At 56.0% G+C, this 26074-nt stretch overlaps 1 protein-coding gene across 9 annotated transcripts in view; it reads left to right on the forward strand.

The window, feature by feature from the left end:
• The window catches only part of JADE2 (jade family PHD finger 2), a 51644-nt gene extending 26565 nt beyond the window's left edge, over positions 1–25079 (forward strand). For 7 of the 9 annotated variants that reach the window (XM_060143622.1, XM_060143619.1, XM_060143621.1 and 4 more), the window contains 8 exons: positions 1592–1752; positions 2424–2635; positions 3887–4054; positions 5545–5661; positions 6916–7380; positions 16318–16435; positions 18999–19127; positions 20392–25079. In XM_060143622.1, coding sequence (XP_059999605.1) covers positions 1592–1752; positions 2424–2635; positions 3887–4054; positions 5545–5661; positions 6916–7380; positions 16318–16435; positions 18999–19127; positions 20392–21200 — 2179 coding nt within the window. In that variant the 3' untranslated portion in view covers positions 21201–25079. The remainder of the gene's footprint in view (positions 1–1591; positions 1753–2423; positions 2636–3886; positions 4055–5544; positions 5662–6915; positions 7381–16317; positions 16436–18998; positions 19128–20391) is intronic. The other 2 variants (XM_060143625.1, XM_060143626.1) reach the window with 2 other exon arrangements.
• Positions 25080–26074: the final 995 nt, after the last annotated feature.

The raw sequence follows: 26074 nt of genomic DNA on the forward strand, positions 1-26074 counted from the left end.
TGAAGATGAGAGCCCCAGGAAGTACAGGAAATGCCTTTTTTGTTGTGAGCCGTCTAACCTCAGCTTCCCAGAGAAAGGAATGTGATCTCGGCCCCAAGAGGTCTGGCCAGGTGGCAGCTGACTGAGCACACAAGTGTGGGTAGTTATGCCAGTAGGTGGTGGGCATTCGGGCAAGAGTTATCCAAAACCCCAGCTAAGCGTATGCTGGGGGCACACACAAAGCAGGGTCATGGCAAAATTACGGTGTTTTTCAAAGACTATGTTAATTTAAATAAGAGCCCCATGAGGAAAGGCAGAATTTTGTAGGACCAAGAGTACTAATATTCCTTCTATTTGGAATGATCTGGGGGCCGGGGGGCATCACGTCATTATCTTTGCCTAAGACCTTCCTTAATCTGGGCATCTGGTGTGGGAAAAGGTGGTGCCAGGCCCTTGCCCTTTCTCCTTGTCTCCCTCAGTCTCCTCTGGGCCTCCCTCTTGCCTGGAGGCCACTCTGCCTCCCTGTCTCCTTCATCCTTCCTGCCCCCCTTGCTGACACTGGGGCATTTCCTGGCGCCCAGGAGCCCTCCCCACAGCTGAGCCACGTCTGTGCATCCAGAGCCCTGCCTTCTCCTCCCCAGTCGGCGCTGAGTCACAGCCCCTGGCAGCCCTGCCTTCGACCCCAGGAGGCCTCTCGGGCAAGTAAGGGGCCTCTCAGCCCTGGCAGGGCTGGCCAGATGGAGGCCAGGCTCCGCAGCAATAACCATGGCAACTGGTAGGGGGTGGGAAGAGCTGGCATTCTGAACTGGCATCAGGAACTGAGGGGCAGCACACAGCTGATCGAAGAGAGGAAGCTGTGCTCTCCCAAGGCAAAACACCCTCATTCCATTTCAGAAGCAGCAAAGTGTATATCTTAAAATGCATACTCACACACATATAGTGCTTACTACATGCCAGGCACAGTTCTAAGAGCTCTACATGTATTCATCCATTTAATCCTCATGCCAACTGTAGATGGTAGGTACTGTTATCATTAGCCCATTTTCTGGGGCACAGAGAAGTTAAGTGGCTTACCCAGAGTCACACATTAAGTGGTGGAGCTGGACTTGGAGACCTCACCCTGCAGTCAGGGCACTTCCAAGCTGCCTCAGAGGCAGAGCCATGGCCTGGGGGTGGGCTGACCTGGAGTGTGACCCTGAGACTGTAGCAGGTGCATCCTCTTCACCCCAGAGGAGCCCTGGCCTCAGTGCCCCTGAGGCTATTGGTGGAGGAGGGGCCAGAGCTTGTGAGGGCCTGGAAGCAATCCCTGGCCTCTCCCCAGCTTTGAGGGGTATGCTGAAGGACCTGGAGGCCAGCTGGTTCTATCCCCCTGGTCCCAAAGTGGCTGGGCATTGCCCAGGACAGCACTTGGAATGCCTCCTACAGCCTCTGCAGGGTGGGCGGGTGGGAGGAGGGAATGGAAGGAGGTGGGCCCTGCTCGGCATCAAAGTCTCACACCTCACTTGCTCACTAGCTCCTCAGCCAGGCTGGCCAACTTGCTAAAGGCCCCCAGACCCAGCAAGAGTAGCAGGCTGAGGGCACCCTCCCCTCACACCTTCTCTTGATTTCCTAGGATTCTTCCACCATTGGAAGGCCCCCCTACCCAGGTGTCCCCTAGCGGCTCCGACCTTGGTGAGGGCTCCCAGCCTGATTGGCCAGGGGGCAGCCGCTATGACCTGGACGAGATTGACGCCTACTGGCTGGAACTCATCAACTCGGAGCTCAGGGAGATGGGTAGGTGACCCGCCAGCTGAGAATGGGGTGGGGGCAGACCAAGGAGGGTTTTCTTCTGAACCCCAGCATCCTCACCCTCAGGAGGGCAGTGGCCATCACTGGGCTTTGGCACGCCACAGGTCTGGGGGGAAAGTCCCTGCTGCGTTACTGATTACTGTGCTTCAATGTCTGTAGCTCTCAGATGGAGGCAATAAGAGCATGTCATTTATACGGTTTGGGGGAATACTGTAGTAAGTGTGACTGTTGCATGAAGATTGAGTGAGCGCTAGGAGTCTAGGATTACAAATGGGGCCAGGGTCAGTTGGTATGGGCCTTCTGGCTGGAGCCCACCATGTCCCAAGAAGGGCCAGCTCTGCCATATTCAGCCACCTTCCCAGGTCCCCCCCATACACATAGCTCGAGCAGTGGGTTCCCCACGGAGCCGGCTGCATCCCAGAGACACTTCATGGTATCTGTGTGTACACAAGCATGTGTGTGGTCACAAGCAGTGTCTGAAGTCAACACCACACCAGGCCCCGGGGGCCTTTGAGGTTGCGTGGTCCAGCGCAGTCAGTTTTTGGACCATGGAGCTGGGGTCCTGAGATAGTGCAACCAGTGAGTGGGTGGAAGCCCTCCTGTACATCTGCCCTGAGAGGCCAGGCTCCTGACACCCTGCCCTGCTGTCCTCACAGAGAGGCCAGAGCTGGATGAACTGACGCTCGAGCGCGTACTGGAGGAGCTGGAGACTCTGTGCCACCAGAACATGGCGCGGGCCATCGAGACGCAGGAGGGGCTGGGCATCGAGTATGATGAGGATGTCGTCTGTGACGTGTGCCGCTCTCCCGAGGGTGAAGATGGCAACGAGATGGTCTTCTGCGACAAATGCAACGTCTGCGTGCACCAGGTAGGCAGCCCCCATTGCCGTCACCATGCTGTTCAGGCAGGCCCCGGCCTGACCCGGTCACCCTGGCTGTAGGGGTGCAGCAGCACTGTGGGCACGGGCCCCTGAGAAGGAGGGCAAGGGGGTGGAAGGGAATGGCGTGAGTGCCCGTGGTGCCAGGGATACCCAGGGCCCCTCGGCTCAGCCCCCTCAGCCAGATTTGAGTAACGCCCATTGGATGGTCTTTCTGTCCTGTCCTGCCGGCCTCCCTCAGATTCTCCCCACTGAGCACCCTACCCCCTCCTCACCATCCTGAACTTACAACGAGGCAGCACAGTGTAGTGATCGAGAGCAGAGCCTGGAGCCAGGCCACCTGGTTTCAAACCATGGCTCTGCCCTTTGCAAGCTATTTGATTTTGGGTAAGTTTCTTAATCTCTCTGAGCCTCTGTTTCCTCAAGTATAAATAAAAGTAAGTTGTTGTGAGGATTAAGTTCCTTACTATGAGTCATTTGGTTAGAATGGTATAGTAAGAGTTGTTCGTGTTTGTTAACAGTATTGGTATTATAAACCAGGTGCCGCCTGACTAGGCTCCCCTCTTGATCTTGGGCCCCAAGGCTATAGGTCTGGGGCATCTCTGGGCCTTGTTTGTAGAAGATGTAGAAGACCTGACTGGAACCCAGTGGACCCACTCTGGCCCTAACTTTGAGGCCCTCCCTTACCCACTTCTGCTTGAATAGCACCCAGGGAGCTTAAAAGGGCTTCACCTGGCTGGCAGGTTGGTAGGCAGTGCACCACCCTCCTCATTCATCTATGTCCCTTATACCCAGCAGCTCTTAGATCCATAAGCCCTAGGTATTACCAGAAGGGTGCCCGATCACAGATCCCTGTGAAAAAAGATGAAAGCTCTGGGCCTTGTCCTCGGGCAGCGTACATACCCAAATTTGTATTCAATTGAAGGGAGTTCATGGATGCCCCGAAATCCATCCCCGATTAGGAACCTCTGCCAAAGTGACTGACCTCCCAGCAGAGGGCAGAGCGGAGCCCTTTCACGGAGGACTGTGAGATGGTGAAATTTCAACGCACAGCCCACGCAAAGAGAATCCCTGGAGCCCTTGCATTTTAGTCCCTTAGGAGCTCTCTTTGGCAGAGATGAGTAGCAGTGTTACTCCGTGGCTCCTGGCTTGGGCTGGGGCGAGGACTGTTTATAGCCGAATGCTGACCAGACGCAGATTGGCCAATGCCTCTGACCTGTGACCACCCTGCTGTTTCCCCAGGCATGCTACGGGATCCTCAAGGTGCCCACAGGCAGCTGGTTGTGCCGGACGTGTGCCCTGGGTGTCCAGCCGAAGTGCCTGCTCTGCCCCAAGCGAGGAGGAGCCTTGAAGCCCACTAGAAGTGGGACCAAGTGGGTGCACGTCAGCTGCGCTCTGTGGATTCCTGAGGTGGGCAGATGTGGGGCTGGGGCGGCCCTGGGGCACAGCCGTGGGGAAGTGGGTCTGAACAGAACTCAGAACCGCGACGGCAGAGCACTAGGAAAAGAAGGTGATGGGCCACGTTAAATGGCAGATCTCAGGTGTCGAGCCTGGGAAGAGCTCAGGCAGCAGCCCACAGGGAACTTTACCCATGGACCTAGGCAGAACCTGGGTGGCTATTTCCATGGGAAAATGGGATTATGAGCCACTGGGGGATCCAGGTGGTGTGAGAGCTGGACAGAAGTCAGGCAGCCGACTCTAGGGGAAAGCAGGTTGGGGGTCTACCCAAATCTAGGCGGTGGTCCCAACCAAGGTCAAGTGCTTTTTTTAAAATGAAAATAAGCCAAATGACCTAAAAGGAAATCAGGTGGGGAGCCTCATGAAAATTGGAGAGTAGGGCTGTGGCTGGAATGGGGGGGTGGGCCCAGGTCTGAGTCTAGCGGGGGACCATGGACGATGGGCTGAGCCCACAGTGAGTTAGCAGAGGCCCTGGGCTCCTGTCTTATTTGAAATGTGAAATGCTGACATTCGCTGGCGTTTCAGCTCTCTCCCTGCTGTGTGCCCTGACCCAGAATGAGGCCCCACTCCAGTGCTGCCTGTGCCCGGAAGCAAGCCAGGTGGCCCTGTCAGCAGGTGGCTCCTCCCCTTCCTGGGCTCGCCGTCTGAAAGTCCTTGCTGGGACCCACATCACAGGTTTCTGTGATCATAGTGGTTATGTCAGCAATAGTCGCTTGCGGCCACATCAGCATCTTGAAGTCTGGGACTACCTCTGAGTATACCTGGTCTGGGCACTGCAGGGACACAGAGGATCAACAAGGACCTACCGTGGGGGCTCTTTGGTTCAGGATCTCTGGACAGGGGCCCTTTTTCCCTCCTCAGGCATGGGCAGTAGGAAGGCAAATGTACCCTGCCTCTGGGGCTGAGGAGTGGGCTGTGCCCAGGAGATGGGCATGGTTATAGCCCTGTCCCCATAGGAGGGGCTAAACAAAGGCACATCCCCCTTGGCCAGGAAAGCCCTGGAGGTCCCCAAGAAGAGATCCTACCATGGGGACCTATAGTCGCCACCCAGAAAAATAAGTAAAATAAATTCAAGTTCTAATAAGAACTCTGAAGATGCTATAAACAAAGGCCTGAGGTACAAAGGAGAGGGGGACCTTGCATGTACTCATCTGCACATGGAAGCATCTCTGTCTTGAGACTCACATAGTCACAGGCACACATACACTCAGTCAGTTACACACACGGAAGCGCACTCTCCCAGTCACAGTTTAAGCCTAGGCGCTCTAGAGCACACACTTAACACAACGTGGTCAACTTGGGAAGTCAGGAAGGACTTGGGACTCTCCCACTGCCGTGTCTGCCCACCACCTGGTTTCAGCAGACAGGCCCCCCATTTAGGTGATCCCTGGAGGCAGGCTGGGGATGAGAGACCTGATGCAGCTCCCTGTGTCCTGCCCCAGGTCAGCATCGGGTGCCCCGAGAAGATGGAGCCCATCACCAAGATCTCGCATATCCCAGCCAGCCGCTGGGCTCTGTCCTGCAGCCTCTGCAAGGAGTGCACGGGCACCTGCATCCAGGTACACAGCCCCTTCACCCCGCTGCTGCCCGGGAGCCCATGTAGGAGCCAGCTACACAGAGGGGTGTGTCTGGGACACCCTGTAAAGCAGGCCACTGCCAGCACCCTCCACCTGCCCCAAGGTGCTACAGACAGAAGCACTGATGTGCCTGGGACAGGGACCAGAGCCAGCACCCCACCTGCCGGGCACTCCTCCATCCCTAGTTCCACTAGGCATGGGTCACAGGCCTGGGGAGCCAGGCTCACCACCCCGTTACAGTAGTGAGGGGGCTTTCCCCAAGAGCAAGGGTCTGTGGGCTTAATAAATACATTGACCTCTCTTCTGATGTCAAACTTGACATGTGAGAGGGGTAAGACTCAAACTTTTCCTCCAACTAAGCTAACAGGCTCTCCCTACACATGGCAGGGCTGTGTTCGTTTGTTGACAGTAACGGTTCCCAAATTCTAGGGCGTATCAGTATTACCCAGAGGACTTGTTAAAACACAGATTGCTTGGCCTACCCCCCAGAGGTCCTAATTCTGTAGATCTGTAGGTGGGGCTGAGAATTTGCATATTTCTAGCAAGCTCCCATGTGATATTGATGCTCCTGGCCTATAGGTTGGGAAGTGGGAGGGTCATCCTTTCTCTCCCTTGTCTCTTCAGGAACAGTTGTTATTGTAAGCACTAGATGTACCTCTACCCATTTATAAGACTTTCAGAATGGTTTGTGAGTGCAGCGTAAACGGCCACTAAGATTTCGATGGGTTATTGCTGAAACAGTTGTCAGCTACCCACAGCCGTCATCCCAGGTAACTCAGGCCCTGAGTTGGCCCTAACTGCCTGGACAGGAGAAGAAGGAAGGGACCCAACTCCAGCCCCTCTTCCCAGAGGACAAGGGAGGGGCACAGCTCCCCATCTTAGATAACATTGCAGGAGCAGAGGAGGCAGGGACCCATCAACAGCCTCTTTCTTTCGATGCCTCAGATCCAAAGTCATTGTCCGCACAGAAGTGCAGCTTGTCCCCAGAGGGATTGTCAGTCATCTGATTGTTGACTTCCCCAGGGTATATGATGCTGTCCAGCTCCCCCAGAGCTCCCCTTCCCATCTTCCATGACTCCCTCCACAACCTGCAGGATGTTGGCAGCCCGTGCCATTTTGTTTAGGGTCTCGCCAGCATTCTGCATTCTCAGTGTAACCCTGGGGGATGCCCCACATTCTTCTTCCCTCCCATCAGGGCTCCCCTCATACCTCACGCTGCCCTTCCTCTCCCTCTAGTGTTCCATGCCTTCCTGCGTCACGGCATTCCACGTCACATGCGCCTTTGACCACAGCCTGGAAATGAGGACTATATTAGCAGACAACGACGAGGTCAAGTTCAAGTCGTTCTGCCAGGAGCACAGTGATGGGGGCCCACGGGGTGAAACCACGTCCGAACCTGTGGAGCCCAGCCCAGCCAGCGAGGACCTGGAGAAGGTGACCCTACGCAAGCAACGGCTGCAGCAGCTGGAGGAAGACTTCTATGAGCTGGTGGAGCCAGCCGAGGTGGCTGAGCGCCTGGACCTGGCTGAGGTGCTGGTCGACTTCATCTACCAGTACTGGAAGCTGAAGAGGAAAGCCAACGCCAACCAGCCACTGCTGACGCCCAAGACCGACGAGGTGGACAACCTGGCCCAGCAGGAGCAGGACGTCCTCTACCGCCGCCTGAAGCTCTTCACGCACCTGCGGCAGGACCTGGAGAGAGTGAGTCCCCCTGCCGCCCCCCAGCCCGCCCGCCCGGTGGGCAACCCAGGAGGCCTTTCCACCCCTCCCTCGCTGCCCTGGAGCAGCCATGGTTCACCAGGACACATTGTGAGCTCTGGCCAAGGCGCTGAGGGCCTCGGGGTCTCAGACAGGTTTGGGGTAACTGAGAGTTTGTAGAACAGGGGAGGATCCAGCTCTGGGGTCTCTGAGTCCCTCTCGTCCCAGCCCTTTTGCAGGCCTGGTGAAGGGTGGGGCCCCTGCCAGGACTGTGAGGCTGGGAAACACCAGGGCTGGGGCAAGGACCCAAGCTTCTGACTCCTGGTGGTCTCTGTGGGCCCTGCCTGGTCCCAACACACGTGCTTCGCTTAGAGTCGGAGGCAGGGGAGGAGCTGGGAATCACAAGTGAGTTGAATCAGTGTAATAAGCATGTGCTGGGCCAAAGCAGGGAAGACAGGTGTGAGTGCAGCTCCTGGGGGTGCTGGGTAGAGGAAACAGTGTGAGCAGAGGCACGGGCTGGAGACCAGCTGCGGCCTGTGTGGAGTGGAAGGATGGGGCTGGGTGGGTGGACCAAAGTGTGTCTGGAAGCTGCAGAAGTGTTTTAAGCGGGGACTCTCCTGCTGTGGCTGCAGATTCCAAACGCTCACCCTGGAGGTGGAATCACAGGGCCCAGATGGAGTGAGCGGGTTGGCCAAAAGCCCTCAGCTGTGCCCTGGGAGGCAGGGGATGTTGCCTTGGTCCAGGCGCATCGCTTTGGGGGCTGAGTGAGATGAGGAAGACGTGCAGACACCTCGGGTTTGGGCTGGGCCGTGGAGGTTGGGGACCAGTGAGAGTTGCTTTCCTAGAGCATGGAGGCCCCCCAGAGCCTCTAATGCCTGCTGTTCCTCCCAGAAAGAAGGGGAAAGAGTCCTGCCTTCTGTGGAGCGTGCCCTTGAACTTGGCTTTTTTGGTACCCCTCCCCTGACTCCTCCAGCTGATAAAGTACCACCCCCCAAGTTGGGGGCACCCCAAGGATGAAGCAGGGTGTCCCAAGTCCTTGATCCAGTCCTCTGAACCCCAGGTGCTCTTCTGGCCTCTCCTCTGGGGTACATTCAGTTCTAGGATTCGGAGTATGAGGGGTCATGTCAGGGGGACACAGACTCACATGCCTGCCCACTGCCCAGGCCATGCTGGGAGACAGCCGGGGTGGAAGCGTCAAGGGGGCTTTGTGTGACTTAAGGCAAGCTGCTTTGCTTAGGCATGTCTCAGTTGGCGCGTCTGTAGAATATGGTTAGAGCAATTCAGCAGATGTTGTGCTGTGGGCTGGGCGGGGCGGGGCAGGGGGGCATGGAGGTGGAGGCTCCGAAACTGGACCCGGCTTCTCCACCCTCCTGCACCCCCGCATCTGCCCTGAGGCCTGGTCACGTGGAAATGACCCTGTTGGCCTGGGAGGGAGCTTACTGCCTGGCAGCCAGCCTGCCACCAGGTCAGAAGGTGGGGGGCAGGGGGATCACCAAACGTCCACGGCTCCAGCCAGGACAGAGAGCAGGGCCACCTGCGCTGCAGTCAGCGCTTCCTGGGTAGCCCAGCCTCCTGTCTCCCAGGGCCATCAGGTACAAATCCTTCCGAGACCAAAGCTGCTTCCACACTCGTCCTCAGGCCACCCTCGAGTCTCCACCCGCAGGGTCTTGAGTACAGACACCCTGCTTTGAGCCCTCCTGTTTCCAAACGACTCATCACATCTGACCTCCCTGGTCTGTGCTGCTCAGCCCACATGTCTGGCTCTGGCTAGGCTGCGTGGAGAGGTCAGGGGACGGGCTCACCTATTGAACCATCATCCTGGAAAAAGAGTTGAGAGGTAGATATTGCCATCCATAAGGAGCAGATGGGGAAGGTGGGGCTCAGAGAGGTGAAGAAAGCCTTGGAGGAATGTGTGTTTTCTAGAGTTGAGTTGAATTGGGGCCTGAATAGGAGAGGAGTTTGTCAGAGAGTTGTTGGCTTATTCTCTATTCTGTACATTTCCTGGGCAAAAGTACTCCCTTATCAGTCCCCCGACCTCTCGACCCCATTGTCAACTGGTACAGGTGAAGCCAGGGCCTGAGGTTGTCATGGGCTAGGATATTGAGGTAGCTCTGGGGCTCCTGGGTCTGTGCCTCACAGACCCCTTTGGTTGAGGCACAAAGCCCTCCAGGTGTGAGTTGGTCCACTCTTCCCCAGGAAGAGGAGGGCAGGGCCAGCCTTGGCAGGGTTCAGGAGGGCCCTGTCAAAATGCTGCTTCTCCAGCAGCCTCCAGGCTGGGCTGAAGGGCACGAGCTGAGTGCAAGGCCAGGGAGTGCACAGCCCTGGCAGGCTGAGGAGAGGAAGTCCTACAGCCATGCGCCCGTTGACCCCCTCCAGTCCAGCCTCAGATCGTTTCACGGCCATGCGCTGGTGACTCGAGTGAGTGAACAGGGCCGAGAACTATGCCATGGGGGAGGCTTTCTGCAAAGACCCATGACTGTTGGTGGCCTGGCCAGCAGGCCCAGTCTCTGACCATGACCCTGTGCCAACAGTCAAGAGTATCCAGCCTGTCTCTGGGCACCACGCCAGCTTGGGCTGGATGCGTCGAGGCTTCAAGGCAGGGGTTGAGACTGAGGCTGTGTGTAGCCTGGGTCTACATTCAGTTCCAGCACTTCCAGCTTTGTGCCTTCTGAGTTATAGTTTCTACTTCTCTGAGTTTCAGTTTCCTTTCCTGTAAAATGGGAATAAGGATCTAGCTGACCTTAGATCCCAGGAAAGATAGGGGATAGAGCTTAGCACACTACCGTCCATTGTTAGTGGTGGTTATTGTTGCTGTTCTGTGTCTTAGAAGGGTGGGCTGCTCAGATGGAGGGCTCCAGGGAGGACTGAAAGGGCAGGCCCAGTGCTAAGGCCCAGGAATCATGCATCCTCCCTGATTGATTTGCCTCCCAAGGCAGGAGTTTTGCTGAGAGAAGCAGGGGTCATGCTACCACCAGCATGAAATCCCATTTTACGGTCAGCCTAGAAGATATGCTCTCCTAAAATTTCAGCCTTAGGCCTCAGCTGTGGCAGGCAGCACAGGCAGGCATGGCCACTGCAGCCTCCCAGAGTTATTCACAGCTGACAAAAAAATTGCAGCTCTGATGATCAGCGATCAGCCCAACAAACACCGGTTGGTGTCCCCTAGCAACTGTGCTGGTAGTTTGGGCTACGTGGGGCCTCACTGCCTGTGGCTCTGGATCTGGTTACCAGGAGTTTATTGAAGGTTTCACCTGGCCTGAGAGGAGCCGAGAGGGCAGGGGCAGCTTTCAGACACACACGCCCCAGGGGATGGACATGTAGGAACTCCCCATAGCTCTCTCCAGGAGAGGAAGGTCCTGCCCTCCCCCACACTCGCCACCTGCTTTCCTCAGCAGTTGTCACACCTCGTTTACTCTGTCCTCAGTGCCTGGGTTGTGTCTCCTTGACCTCCCACCAAAGCCTATCTTGTCCCGGGCAGCCGTGGCCTCCAGCCTGCAGCTCGTCAACCCCATGGCTCCCAACTCTAGGATTTTTTCCAACCCATTAGCCCCTCCACCCACTCAAACCCTGTCACCCCCTCCAACTGCTTCGGGTCAGTAGCCCCGAATCCCCAATCCCCCTTCTTCACCATAGTCTCCCATTCTCCCTGCTCAGTTCCTCCTTCACTGTCCCCTGCTTTCTTCACTCCCACCCCATGTGGCATTAGCTCACTGCCAGTCCCTTGCACCTGTGCAAAGGCCACACCCCAGGCAGAGCCTCACCCAGTAGGAGGCACTCAGCCCACCAGGAGCGATCCTATAGCAGTGAGCAGGTGAGCCCCCCAGGGTGCCTGCCAGCCAGCCTTGGTGGGACACTAGCCAGCAGCATTCTGGGCTCCCCCATTACCACCTGTCTGCACCCCTGCCCCCCTCCCTCAGGGCTCCCCCGTCTCTTAGCAGACCTCAGCTCCTGTTCCTCAGACCAGAACCCTCCAACTCCTTGCCCGGTGGTGCCCTCTGTACCCGTTCTCTCCCTTTTCTCCCATGTCCTCCCCTCCCCGCCCCCCAGGGATTTCTTTCCAGCCCACACCCCGCAGCACAGGAGTATCTATCTTGTCTTCACCCGCTCTCCGTCTCCAGGATTCCTCCAGTGTCCATATTCATTTTACCTTCTCCCATCTTCAAAAGCAAGTCCTCCCTCCCCGTGTCCCTCTAGTCATGGGTTTCTCACCCTTGTTACTCTCTCTCCTTTTCTGTCATCCCTCACTGTTCTTACTTCCTTGCTTCTCACTCTGCTTAGGCTCCTGCCACCACCATATTCCAGAACCTTCCACCAGGGCCACCTACAGCCTCCATCTCCCGTTTCTCCATCCTCATCCCCCAGCCTTCTCAGCAGTGGTTGCCACAGTCAAGCATGCCCTTGATCTTGAAACACTTTTCCTGTGGATGCTCTGACCAGATTCCCCCCGATACCCCAGTTCTGCTCCCTCTCTGAGTTCTCCTTGGTCCCAGTGATGATTCACCACACTAGGTCTGACCTCTCATCGCACATCTGCTCCACAGCTTTACTCCCCACCAGCTGCTCCACAGCTTTACTCCCCAGCCCACACCTGCCTCCCCAGCTCCAGCATCTCATGCCCAGTATGCGCTGTCCCCACAGCAACCTCCCCAGGCTCCATGAATGCCCCCTACACTGGTCCATTCTAGCTCAAGATAACTGGCTGGGAGTCCTCCCTGCCCCTCTCCTCTCCTCAGCTCACATCCACGTTCTCTTTGCAAAACTTGCTGTTATCAAAACAATTTTATCAAAAAGTAAAACCTACTTTTATTACTGATCCCTGCTCTAGTTCAGGGGGACTTTTCCACTTGATTCTTTTTTGTACTCTTTAATTTTTTTTTTTTAAAGAGAACATTTTGTCTTTATAATGAGAAAAGAACAACGTAAGAAGTCTGATAGCCTGGATGGGCTTCTAAGGTGGTATCTATAGTTTTCCCCAAAAGCCATCATGGAAGAGGAATCTTACAACATTCAGTAACATGTAGCTATATTACCAAGAATCTTGGGAGAAATTAGAGAAGTAATTGATGATTCCAGGGTGAAGTGGGAATAAGGGGTCACAATGTGACCAAAGTACCAACCAAAGAATGTTGGCACCATTGGGATTCTCACAGAATCTTCCGTAGCAGGAATCTCCAGACATGAGTGATTGTGGAATGTATGTACCCTTATCATGGAAAGAAAATTGAGCATTTACCTCCAATGTATTGTATTTTTAGTATCTCATTTATATCTTCCATGGTATATTATAAAAGCAAACCTAATCAGAATTTCTAATAGCACCAAAAAAAACCCCCAAACACTAGAAGTTCTAATATTTTCTTCCTATACTGTGATGAGCTGTCAAAATCAATAGCCCATGCAGCTCACTTTGGAGGCCCTTGGCCTAGGACAGTAGTTCTTAGGTTCCATGGTGCTATGTAAAATGTATATTTGAGGGCCCCCGCCTCCAGAGAGTTTGATATTCCCCCAAGCCTGGGAATCTGTATTTTTAACCAGCCACCGCAGGGATTTGGGGGTAATCTTGGCCAGTAATTCATTTGAGCCTGCCTTAAGAAACCTTGCTCTAGTGTTTCGAAAAGATTAAAAAAAAAGAAAGAAACTACATCTGTTTTTGTTTGTTTGTTTGTTTGTTTGTTTTCGGTACGCGGGCCTCTCACTGTTGTGGCCTCTCCTGTTGCGGGGCACAGGCTCTGGACGCGCAGGCTCAGCGGCCATGGCTGACGGGCCCAGCTGCTCCGCGGCATGTGGGATCTTCCCAGACCAGGGCACGAACCCGTGTCCCCTGCATCAGCAGGCGGACTCTCAACCACTGCGCCACCAGGGAAGCCCTACATCTGTATTATAATAGGAAGTAGACCTTGGCTGATCTGTTTTTAGGCTGGAAATATTGAATGGCTTGTTCTTAGGCCTCCAAAGTAGCCACGAACCCATCCACCTCTCTTCATCCCTACTGTCCCCATGCGTACTTGGCCACAAGACTGCCAGGAGGAAAGAGACCAGGATAGGAGGAGAACAAGGTTGGGCTGTTTAGATGTGGTGGACAGGAATGCCCTCTGGAGGTGATATTTGAGCCAAGACCTGAAGGATGAGGTCTAGCCTTGGGAAGAGAGGGTTGAAGAGCATTTGGGGCCAAGAGTTGGATATATATCAAGGCCCCAAGGCAGAAGTGGGCTGGACACAGAAAGAAAGGGACTGGAGGGCAGTGCGGCTGGAGCTTGGAGAACTGTGGGACATAGACTGTGAGGATGACAGTGGGAGGTCAGACTGGGCAAGGGTCTGAGCTGTGGCTCTGGGTTTTTTAAGTGTGACAGGAAGAAAACTATATCTGTTTCCTAGGGCTACTGCGACAAAGTACTACAAACTCCGTGGCTTTAAACAACATAAATTTGTTTTCTCACAGTTCTAGAGGCCAGAAATTCTAGATCAAGGTGTTGGCAGGGTTGATTCTTCCTAGAGGCTCTGAGGCTGAAACTCTCCATACCTCTCTCCAAGCTTCCGGTGGTTGCTGGCAACCCTTGGTGTTCTGTGACTTGTAGACCCATGACTCCAGTCTCTGTCATCACATGGCATTCTCTCAGTATGTCTTCACATGGTCTTTTATAAGGACATTAGTCATTGCATGTAGGGCTCACTCATATCCAGTGTAATCTTAACTAATTACATCCAAGGTTCCAGGTGGACATAAATTTTGGGAAAGGGCACTATTCAACCCAGTGCAGAATCTATTGGAGGTTTCAAGGGGAAGAGGATTTACATTTTAAGATTTACATTTGTATTTCAAGAATATTGCTCCAGGATAGCAGAGAGGTCAAAACAGCTGGCTGTCCAGGTGAAGATGATGGGGGTGTCCAGGAGGTGGAGGGAGCTGTTGGGATGGGAGGGAGTCAGGTTCACCGGGAACAGGAATTCCCTGTGGTATTCCAGTCCAGCGGTTAGGACTCCACGCTTTCACTGCATGGGCCCGGCTTCGATCCCTGGTCGGGGAACTAAGATCCCACAAGCTGTGCAGAGCGGCCAGAAAAAAAAGTTCACCAGGAAGGACTGATGGGACATACTGATGGATCAGCTGTGGAGCAGATGAGGAGGGGCTGGTCCTTAAGGATGACTCCTGGGTCTCAGCACTTACACATCCCTGCTCCCTGGTCCCCACCACCACCCACATCCCTCCACAGTTCCCCCTGACCTGGCTCAGTCAGGCCTCAGAGCCTGACACTCTAGCCACAAGGCCTTGCTCTCCTCTCCCCTACCTGGCCTTACTCTGGGTTCTTGTCTTCAGCCTGTGCCCCTCTGTGATCACCTCCCACCTGGCCTATCTGCCCCTTCCTCCAGGGAACCTTCTCACCACCCCCAAGTCTGGGTCAGGGCTGCCTGGGTCAGTACTTGGTCAGCATCTCTCTGCTCTGCTGGGCAGCAAGCTCTCAGAAGAAAGGGGCCCTGGTGGCACTGCTCGTAGCTGAGCCCAGGGCCCAACACAAGCCTGTGCTTAGGGACATGTGGGAGGAGTCCAGGATCTGCAAGGAAGTCAGACGGTGCCAGTGAGCTGAAGCAAGGGCAGGCCGGGCCAGGTGGCTGCCCCTTGGGGAGGTGCTGGCCACGGGAGAGCCTGGTGTTAACAGTCTAGGCTGGGGTACGGAGTACTGCTGAGAGTCCGTGCAGAACCTGTTCTCCAGAGGCCTGCTAGCCTGGTTCAGGTGTTCCGGGGTCTCCTTCACGACTAGGCTCAGGAAGGAGAGGAGGAGGCCCACGCCAGCAGAGAGGTCTGATAACGGCTACCCCAGGGCAGTAGAAGTGATGGTCATGACAACAGGCAGGGGCTCTGGAACTCTCAAGTCATGCCCAGGCAGTTTAAGGATATGAAGACTGAACTCAGCCTTGAAGACGGAACCCAGCTGGAGGTAGAATCTGGTGGGACCCGGGATTCCAGTTCCGCGCTTTCTGGCCAGCTGTCCCTGTTGCTGCTGGAGACTGTGACCCAAGCTGAGGAAGTGCTAGAGCAAGGCAGTGTCCTGACGGGGAGGAGGCCTGGTCTTGGTCCCAGAGGTGTGATGTACCCTGAGAGCAGCCGGTGAGGGATGGCGCGCTGGGCAGAGGGAGGTGCCAGGTGGCCAGGGAGCAATGCGGCGCATCCTTCAGGTGCTTCCAGACCAGTTACAGGGTGGGCCCTGTCCCCTGGGCTAAGCAAGCTGGTCTCCCAGGCCCTAAGAGGCTCTTCCTAGCTGGCCTAAGGGAGTCAGGGAGGCCCTGCCCTTCCCCACGAGGAGTTCTGTCTCTAGCCGACCGAATATGGCCGAGTGCACTTGGGCCCTTGACCAGAGCAGCTGTGGGCCTGGCTCAGGGCCAGTGCAGCAAGTGGACCCGGGTCAGCTGCGGGCTGGACCCCTGTGCGTCAGGCGCAGCCCGTCCGCTCAGAGCTCTTCCGCTGGAGCGCTCTCTACTCATGTGCCGGTCATTCGTGTCTCAGGGTAGGTGGTTTTTGCCCGGGTGCTTGTGGCTAAAGTTTCTTCAATGGAAAGAAGCCTTGGACAGGAGCCAAGGGGTGAACTTGGTGACCTCTCGAGGTCCCCACAAGCCTTGGGGCACTGTGTATACAGGGCAGGGCAGCCACATTGGAAGGGCCTTGGGCACTGGCATGACTCAGCCCGGAAGTTTAGGCCGAGAAGAGGAAGGCAGTCACCCGCCTGAGCTCCGCAGATGCTCTCCCTGCTGGCTGTGATCCGAAACACAGCCTTGGCCCCGTGGTTTGGATCAGAGTGTTGCAGCTCAGGGCTGAGGATGCATTCAGTGCCTGGGTATTGATTCCCAGATGTCCTGGGCAGGTTAGGTAGTGGTGGCCCCTCAGAGCTAGGAGGTCCGGGTGCTTGCTTGTGAGTAAGGTGGAAAACCTCTCTTGTGTTTCCTCAGGTTAGAAATCTGTGCTACATGGTGACAAGGCGCGAGAGAACGAAACACGCCATCTGCAAACTCCAGGAGCAGATATTCCACCTGCAGATGAAACTTATTGAACAGGATCTGTGTCGAGGTAGGCGTCCCCCCTGCCGGCCGCCGCCACCCCTCCTGTGCACACCCTCAAGGGGCTGGGTCTCAGCGAGGATGTACGTCTTCGGCATGTGTACAGGGTCAGGGGCCACGGGCCCCCACCCCTACCCTCTGTATCCAGTTAGTAGGCCCAGGTGGGGCCCTGCCGGGGTCCTAGGTGTGTGTTGGCAGGCAAGGAGCCAAAGATGCAATGTGGGCATCGGACCTGCCCTCGGGGAGCTTTCTGGTTCACAGGGCGCTCAGGCAGTGCTGGGCCATAGTGGTTCAGGAGGAAATTGCACGTGAACAGGTACAAACCAGAAGTCCCAGCGCCTCTGTGCTGGTGCTGGGGCAGGAAGGGCCCAAGCTGGCGAGCTTCCCTGAACCCCTGTGTGCCTGCGTTTCGATTCTGAAGAAGGCAGCTCTTACGCTTTTGCCATCACATGCATTTAACAGATCTGGAAGTCAAAGGTCAAAGAAGCTCTGACAGTGGTCTTACTTATTAGTTGTGGATATTGCTGGACAACAGGGCCCTTCCTGGACTGTTTACATGTTAAGGAAGTCAGTGCTTAGCCCAGAAAATGGTACTCTAATGTTGAATTGTATGCAGCCGAAATAGCTGGATGGAGAGATTTTTAAGCCAGGGGCTGCCGCTGCCAGCTCAGCCTGTGAGTCAGGCTGGGCCTGGAGTAGAGGGAGGAAAGCTGCCCGGCCACCACCAGAGCCAATGACTGAGAACCTGCTACTGCCCCACCCCTGCCCAAGAGCTGAGCTGCCTCGACTGCGCTTTGGAATCACCACCTACTCTGGCCCCAGAAGCCAGCACTACCCAGGACAGGTGCTGGGTCATGGTGGGTCACAGCCATGTAGAGGTCAGGGCTGACCGTGTACCTCAAGGACTATGGCAGCTTCCTGGCTGCCCAACCTTTCCAGGCTCCCTCTCATCTGTCGGTTCCTTCGGCGAGCGCTGATCGAGTATAGACGGGATGCCGGGCTCTGTGGCGGGCACTGCGAGTACCCTGCCATGGACTGAATGGACAGGCTTCCTGTCCTCGTGGAGCTCACCATCTGGAAAGACAAAGGAAAGTGGTGTCCAAGGGGCTGCCGTTGGTGCCAGTGCAGGGACAGAGGTATCAGGGTTGGCTTCATGGTGGTGGTGTTGCCGGAACATCTCAGCCTTCTTAGGACTCACTGTGGCCACACATTCAACTGCAGGAAGGCAGCAGAGAGTGGTAAGGTGTGCAGTGCTCACAGGCACAGGATTCCAAAACCATGGTCCGGAGCCTGGAGGGTCAGCATCCCCGCATTGAGCTGGAGACATTCGCAGCTCCTAGACCTGAGTGGCAGCAATAGGCCACCTTTTGGTCAGGGCAGGGCATTTGGAGAGAAGATTAGTTGGCCTCTGAAGCTGAGGCCCTCAGTGTTGTGACGCTTGACCCGTGGGGTGAGACATGGGCTACAGGCATATTGCTGAGGCCTGTCTGGCCAGAGGGCTAGAGGAGGTTTCCCAGGGGCAGTGTATTTAAGCTGTGAGCTGAACCAGGTGAAGGACAGGGCAGGGAAACTGCATATTTGGAGACCTGGAGGCCAGAGCTGTCTTGTTAGAGAAACTGCAAGGAAACTGGCATATCTGCAACTAGGGCAGAAGGAAAATGTCTGAAGTGAGGCCGAGGGGTTGCCAGGGTCAGATGTGCAAGGTCTTGTGCCCTTGGAAGGAGCTCAGACCATGGTGAGGGCAGTGGGGGACTTGAGAAGCCCCTCTCTGAAGTATCTAGGCACTGGTCCCATGTGATAGATGAGAAGACTGAGGCCTGGCCTGAGGTTACACAGGGAATTAACAGCAGAGTTGGGAAGATTCCCGGAGTTGGGGCCACACTCCTCAACCTTCTCTTAAACGCTTACTCAGGAAGCCCTCCAGCCTCTGGCTGAGAAGCTGGGAGAAGGTTCCTGGCAGCTCCCCACCACCACATGTCCGTCCCCTGCTCCATTGTGTTCTACGGCTCCCCAGACCCATGTGGTCATGGACTAAAAGGATATGAGGGCCAGGTGTGTACCCTGAGTCTCCCATCAAAGCAGACCAGGAGAGCGAGGCAGGGGACTTGCTCAAGGGCGCTGACCGCTGTGTCAGGAGTTGAACCCAAGGCTCTTGACTCCTCAGAGTGTCCTGTCTACCTTCGGGTCTGGCTCCTTGGTCTGGCATTTAAGGCCCTGCCCTGTCCACTCACCTCCAGCCTTCCCACCCACCAGGACTCTGTCCTGAGATCTTTAGGCCATATAGATCAGACGTCCAGGTCCTACAAAGTGGTCTTCCACCCTCCTCGTGGCCCTGTGCCCCTCACCAAGCCCCTCAAGGGCAGTTACCCCTCTCTCCCACACTAGCTATTCCCCGACTCACTGGAGCCCCAGTTATCCCAGGTCCCACGTGGCTCAGAGCCAGGAGGAGGTGACCTAGAAGGCAAGGCACTGGCTGATGGGGAGGACTCCTTGGATGCCACACAGTGGTCTTAGTTCCGGCTGGGCTGCTTGGGGTAACCATCTCCCTCCTGCTCTCTCTTTCCCTGACGCAGAGCGGTCTGGGAGGAGAGCAAAGGGCAAGAAGAGCGACTCGAAAAGGAAAGGCCGCGAGGGTCCGAAGGGCAGCCCCGAGAAGAAAGAGAAAGTGAAGGCAGGGTCCGACTCAGTCCTGGGGCAGCTTGGTGAGTGGCCTGGTGCACACAGCCAGGCTCATACCATCACTCCACTTGCAGCTCCCCACGAAAGGCCATGGGGACCACCAGCATCCCTGCTGCAGAGTGGGACACCCGAGAGGGGTAGCCGGGCCCTTGCTTGCCCACACACTCCTTCCAGCTGTAAAGGAGGCTGGGGTCTGGCATCCCGAGAGTTCCTCTTTTGTAGACTGGAGACTGGGCCCAAGAGCTCAGGGACTGCTAGGCCATCCTGGCCCTTCCAGGAACCCAGCATCATGCTGGGAGGTGAGGGCCTGCCCTAATTCTCTGTCCCTGTCCCCCTCTGCCAGAATGTCCTCAAATGGGCCTCCCTTCAGCCCCAGCAAATCTTCCGGGAGCCACCCAGAGAGACTCATAGGAGTGGCCCTGGCCCAGCTCATCTCATTGTCACAGACCTGCTGCCCCGTTAAGCACAGCAGTCCTAGAGGGACCCTCAGCCTTGGGCTTTGTCTCCTAGGATGTCACATGCTTCCTCTAGAGCACTTCTCAGGGCAGGCGTGGTGTCCCCTTCCCGACCTCACCTCTAGTGTAGAAGCCCCAGGTCATCTTTTATTTTCCTCAGTCTCAGGAAGGAAACAACTTGGTATCTAATGGGAAGCCCAGTCTCACCAGCTGCCGCCTCCCAAGACCTCAGTAAAGGAGGGAGGGCCCATAGCTGGAGCTGGCCCTGGCATCCAAAAGGGACCTATTACCCAGATATACCTTGCTGTCCGGTTCACGCCTGACGCCCATATCCAAGTTACCTGCTTTGGAAGCTCTGAGAAGCGACACATGAAAGTCTAGTGCCCCCTGGTGGCCTGAGGGTGCTTTCCTCCATTCCTCCATCCGTTATGCCCCCAGGATACAGGGTGACGGGCAGGCCTGGGCGTCCACCTTGTGCAATCTCGAAGGGCCCTAGCTTGGTTTCATGCTCTGCTGTTGCCACTTTGAAATTCTTAAAATTTTTGAACAGGGAGCCCACATTTTCACTTTACGCTCTGCTTCTCAAACTGTGAAGCCTGTCGCAGGAGCAGGACGTCCTTCTGGGGAGAGGGGTATTTGGTGTGGAGCCTGCTTTTTGGCGGTGTTGGCAGGATGGATGGACGAAACAAGATAACTCAACAGGGTATAGCACAGAGGAAAAGAGGGAGGCAGGTACGGTGGTGTGCAGGGGCGGGTCAGAGAGGGCTTCCTGAAGGAGAGTGGGACACACACCTGCTGGCATCTCACCTGCCTTCTTTCTCCCTTCGGCCAGGCCTGTCCACTTCGTTCCCCATCGACGGCACCTTCTTCAACAGCTGGCTGGCGCAGTCGGTGCAGATCACGGCAGAGAACATGGCCATGAGCGAGTGGTCGTTAAACAACGGGCACCGCGAGGACCCTGCTCCAGGGCTGCTGTCGGAGGAGCTGCTGCAGGACGAGGAGACGCTGCTGAGCTTCATGCGGGACCCCTCACTGCGACCTGGTGACCCTGCCAGGAAGACCCGTGGCCGCACCCGCCTGCCTGCCAAGAAGAAACCACCACAGGATGGGCCCGGTTCACGGACGACTCCAGACAAAACCCCCAAGAAGCCCTGGGGCCAGGATGCTGGCAGCGGCAAGGGGGGACAGGGGCCACCTGCCAGGAAGCCACCACGGCGAACGCCTTCTCACCTCCCATCCAGTCCTACAGCCGAGGACTGTCCCGTCCCAGCAGCTCCCGAGAGCCCCCCACCGCTGGCCCCCGAGACCCCGGACGAGGCGGCCCCAATGGCTGCCGACCCGAATGTCCAAGTGCCTGGCCCTGCGGCGAGTCCCAAGCCCTCGGGCCGGCCTCGGCCGCCCCGCGAGAGCAGGGGAACCCGGAGGTCGCCAAGTGCCAGGCCTGATGCCGGGACAGGACCGCCTTCTGCTGTGGCCGAGAGGCCAAAGGTCAGCCTACACTTTGACACTGAGACTGATGGCTACTTCTCTGACGGGGAGATGAGCGACTCAGATGTGGAGGCCGAGGACAGCGGGGTGCAGCGGGGTCCCCGGGAAGCAGGGGCTGAGGAGGTGGTCCGCATGGGGGTACTGGCCTCCTAAGTCACCCCCTACCCCTGTCCTGGGCCCTGCTCTGGTCCGCCCACGAGGCCTCAGCCCAGTCACAACTGCCATTTCCAATCTCTGCTGAGTGTCTCAGACCCTCGAGGCTGCCACTCTGTTGTGGTTTTATTTTTAATATAAAGAGAGTTTCGAATTCCACACTATTGTCTTTCCTCTGTGCTGGCCTAGGACGTTAGGATTCCTTACATGGCTCTGGCCACAAGGACCACACCAGGTCCTGGGCACCATCCCTGCCGCAGCAGCATCCCCGCCCGGCCCATGCGGTATTCCTGGGCTCCTGGCTACACGTAGGCAAGGTGAAGAAGAGCTCAGGACTCCAGCCTGCTGCCACTGGGTGGCACAGAGTGTCATTTGGGCATTATTATGGCAGATGGGCCAGCCCAGGGCCTGTCCCGCCTTGCCCCCAAATCCCACTGGGGTCCATCTGGGGGGTCCTGCTGCACTCCACTGATCCCCAAGGAAGTATAATAAGTGATACCCAGCCAGAGTCTACTCACTGTCACAAGCACAACGAGCTTATACGAGAAAGCACTGAGGGGGCGAAGAGGGCCTGCTGGTTCCAAGGGAACCACAGCCGTTCCTGATCAACCCACATCATCAGAGGCCTGCCCGCCCACCCCGTGACCCTCCACTCCCTTGCTGCTCTGCCCCTGCCAGCGCCCAGCCCGGCGGCTCTGGGAAGGGCTTCCCAGAATCCTTCTTGAGCTGTGCCGTTTTCTCAGGGGACTCCCAGCCAGCCAGCCGCCAGTGCCGGCGGAGGGCTGCAAGGGAGGGCCAGTGCCCAGATGGGGGGCGTGGGGCTCAGACTCGCCCACTGCAGAGAATCGCTCTGGGACTCCAACTTCCTTCCTTCCTTCGGGGCCAGTCTCGGCCGAGGTCTGATCACTCCCAGATAGCTGACCAGACCAGACCACTTGCCTTTTCAAGTTTCCCAGTCCTGCTAAGAGATGAGCTTCTTCCTCAGTTTCCTTTTGGAAACTCCTCTTTCCAACAAGCAGTGGGATCCCGGGGCCCAGGACGCGTCAGTGACGGCCTGCTGGGGCTGTTTTAAGTGTTGCTGGTTCTCCCTGGTTCCTCTCTCCCTCCGAGCCTTAACCCCCTTTCCCAGCCATTCCCTCCCTCCCCACCATCACCGTCCTGCCTTTCCCACCCCACCCTCTAGGTCCCAGGTAGTAGCTCTGAAGAGTTTCAGTGGAGTGGCCCCAGGGTGACAGCTCAGGGAACAAACAAAACAAGGAATTCAGTGAAAACGTGTTTTTCTTTCCTTTATGAATTACTCCTGGATCACTTCTGCCACTGGTAAAGCCAGAACTTCTCCAACAAGAACCTTGCAAAAGTCCAGTGAATCATTCTGTGGATGCCAAAGAATATTTTGACCATAATACAGCACAGCCTGGACCTGACAACTTGTCACTTGGACTATTTTTTAAACGGAGCTCTTTAGCAACCAAGTATAGAAACATGTTCATCGCACACGTCCAGGAGGCGAGCGCAAGCTCTTGGACGAGGATGCTGTTCTGCTGCTGGTGTTGGATTTCAGATCCCCAGGCTGGGCCCGCGGTGAGCTCTCCTGAACTCTGAGACTCACTGTGGGAGGAGACTGATGGCGAAACCAGCGTGGCAAAAGTGTTCCCATGGGGTTGCCCCCACGTGACACACGAAGCGCAAACCGGCGGGATGGGGAAGCGACTCGAGCACCCATCCCCGACTCCAAATTTTCAAGGTACGACAGTGGCATGATCATCGACACTCAAGTTTCATGTGAATTTTATCAAAACAGGAAACAAAGACAAAGACTAAGTTTAAAGGGTCGGACAGATTTGTCCAGTCGGAGCAGACTCGGAGTGGGCTTCGAGGACTCTGGGCGTTGGGATGGCATGAGCTACCGTGTAGAGTTTAGTCTGCCTGCCCGCCCGCCTTGGCAGTAGTGGCCAGTGCAGTGTCAGCATCAGCATCCCAACCCCATTCTCTGTTTACTGCCTTTGAATAGACCTTCCTTCCCCGTGCTTCGGGTCACCTCGGGCCACAACCTTGTCTGTGCTGGATTGCTCAGTCTGACCTCACAGGAAGCAAAAGGGACGAGCTTTAAAGAACAACCAAACTCTGCCGGGGGACGGGAGTGCCAGGAATGGCTCGGGTCCGGTAGACTCAGTACTTGCCTGTTTACCCTTCATCCATCCTGAGGCAGAGTCTGGGCTCCCTGGGGGTGAGGGTAGGGAGAGAAGCAGGGTGGGAAGGTAGTGGGTCTGGCCAGGGTCTGGACTGGGTGGGCCAGGCCGGGCAGCCAGCACTCTTGAGAGAGAGGCTCTACTCAAGTCGACCTCTGGATTCCGACCCTTTTCCCGATTGGCTCTTGCTTTGGATTGAACTATCCCTGGGGCCCACATCCTGCACGGAGTCCAAGTGTCTGTAAGGCTGGCTGGCCAGGGTCTCCCAGGCCACGCCCTAGAGCTGTCCTTGTCAGGCAGCTGTCCACCCCTAGGATGTCCACCGGGCTGCAAAGAGGACAAGGATAACCAGTTCCCACTGCTGGCCTTTCTGCTATTAGCCACAGCCCCTTTGCTCTTTTTCCAGCCTGCCGACGGCTTTGCCGCCTCGGAGTTTAAGATGGGAAGCTGGGAAGAAGGTAGGAGGCCTTTTCCAGACCAGAGGCTGAGGCAGATCTTTTCGCTTGACCGTATGTGTCCACACTCACTGGCCTTCCTCAGGGAGGGAGAAGCTGCTCTGGAACTCATCCGGGCTGTCATCACCACCCTCCCAATCCCTCACTGCCCACCTCCTTCCCCCTCATCACAGTGAGAAAGGATAATGTGCAAGGAAAGTATTTTTATGGATCATAAATGTATTTTAGAACAAATAAGGAGAAGAAAGGTAGAAGGGTTTATTTTATTAAATGAGCTCTGACTCGGTGACAGTGTGTGGGCATTTGCAGTGTGAAGGTCTCAGGTTCCTTGGAGAAGCCACCCAGGTTTCCAAACATGGGTGTTGGACTGTGGATGTGTGAGCCTGTTCCAGAGCACACCTTGTGTGTGTCCGAGTGCAGGCGTATCTGTGTGTGTCGTGTATGGGCACACGATGGGACTTGGGGGACAATTCCTAGAGAATCACCTGCTCGGTTCTAACAGACATTGGCAGCAGCTGGATCTGGCGTTTCCTTGCTTACTGCCAGATGTGGCCAACCTCTGCCCATGCCCGAAGCTCCGTAGAATGGCCTGGGTGCCTGTAGCAAGGCCCTTGGGGAGGCCCCTTCCCATGCCCCTGGCCCAGCTGGCCACATTGGCCAAAGAGCCAGGCTGGAGTCTGGGACCTTGGTTGTTCTTTAAGGCACTTCCTGCTACTTTGTCCCTCAGCTGCACAACACTCTGTGCTCCACATCGGCTCGGGGTGGGGGGATGATATGAATGTCACAGGAGGAGACACCTTCTGTCTTTGTTTCAATGAAAGTGATGTGCCATTTGTTAATATACAAGAGAAATACTGAAAATATATTGAAAAGAGCAATTTTAAATTATTTTTGGCTTATGTTGCAATATTTATTTTCTTGTATTAGAAAAGATTCCTTTGTAGAGAAAAAATGTATTTTTCATTAACGCAAAAACCTATTTCTCCTTTTTGTACATTGTCCATGTTCGCTACCCTTCACGAGCAATAGAATGTATGGCCGCCTGGGGGTGGCCGGTGCCCGCGTGCCCTGCATGATTCTGTGTTGCCGCTGCCGCATAGCTCCCAGTCCCATCCTGTCCTGCTCACTCCTGGGGGTCTTCCAGAGCCCAGCCCCCACTAGGGCCCGTGTCTTCACGACCCCTCTGCACTCCTCATGTGTTGGCAAACGCAGTTAATAAAGCGATGTTTTCTGTGCTGGCTGGTGTGAGGCTCTGTTGCACCGGGGGCGGGGGGTAGAGGTTCACTGAAACAGCGAGTGTTCCCCGGCTGTCCGAAGGGACGTAGCAAGTGCTCAGTAGGCACCGGGGCTGGGCATATTTCATTTTCTCCTCACTGCTTTCATCCCCTGGAGTTCAGAGTGGATGATGGAGCTTCGCAAAGCCACACCCCTGCTAAGAGGTGAAGTTCAGCGTTCATGTCGGGACCCCTTGAGCCACCTACCTGGGGCAGTGGAAAGGTTTGGGAGGAAACTCAGGCCTCTGTCCCTAGGTCAGGAAAGGCTTTTGCCCAGGCTTGTTTTTCACTCATTATTTCCTGAGTACTTACTCCGGACCAGGCTCTGTAAAGTACGGGGAATGTAGCCACCATCTATCTCTGCCCTGGGGGAGCTCACAGACCAGCAGGGACACAATGAGGGAACTGGGAGGTACTACGGAGGCCTGGGCTGATTGGACAGGGGTGCATTCAGGTTACTCTGAGGAAGCAACGCCGTTCGTTCATGCATTCATTCATTCACTTGACAGTCTACTGAGCATACGTCTCATTCTGCCAGTGTGCTGGGTCGCACACTGGATGGCACCAGGACCCTGCCCTCCCGGAGCTTCCAGACTTCCAGGCGTCGTAGACTTGAATAACTAGTTGCTCGCCCAAGGGGAGCTGGCTGGGAGGAAGGGACAACAAGCGCTCTGGGTAGAGGGCCCGGCAAGCGCAAAGATGGATTAAGCTACGTGCAGAGGGGTTTTGAACCTCCTGAGAGCCCAAGGGGAGGCTGTGTGGAAAGGGGCTTGAATTGCGACTCAAAGAATCTAGCTTCTGGGGCCGCTGGCTTAGTTGTTAACCACAGAGAACTGCCCCATTTCCTCACTGATGCAGTAGAAGGTAAGTCCCCGAGGGCACCTCCAGATCCAAAGTTCTGTGATTCCCCCCGATGCAGAAAAGTGATGGAAGGAAACCTGGGGTGAGTGTATGTG

This window comes from Lagenorhynchus albirostris, chromosome 3 (genome assembly GCF_949774975.1).
Source record: "Lagenorhynchus albirostris chromosome 3, mLagAlb1.1, whole genome shotgun sequence".
Classification (NCBI taxonomy): Eukaryota; Metazoa; Chordata; class Mammalia; order Artiodactyla; family Delphinidae; genus Lagenorhynchus; species Lagenorhynchus albirostris.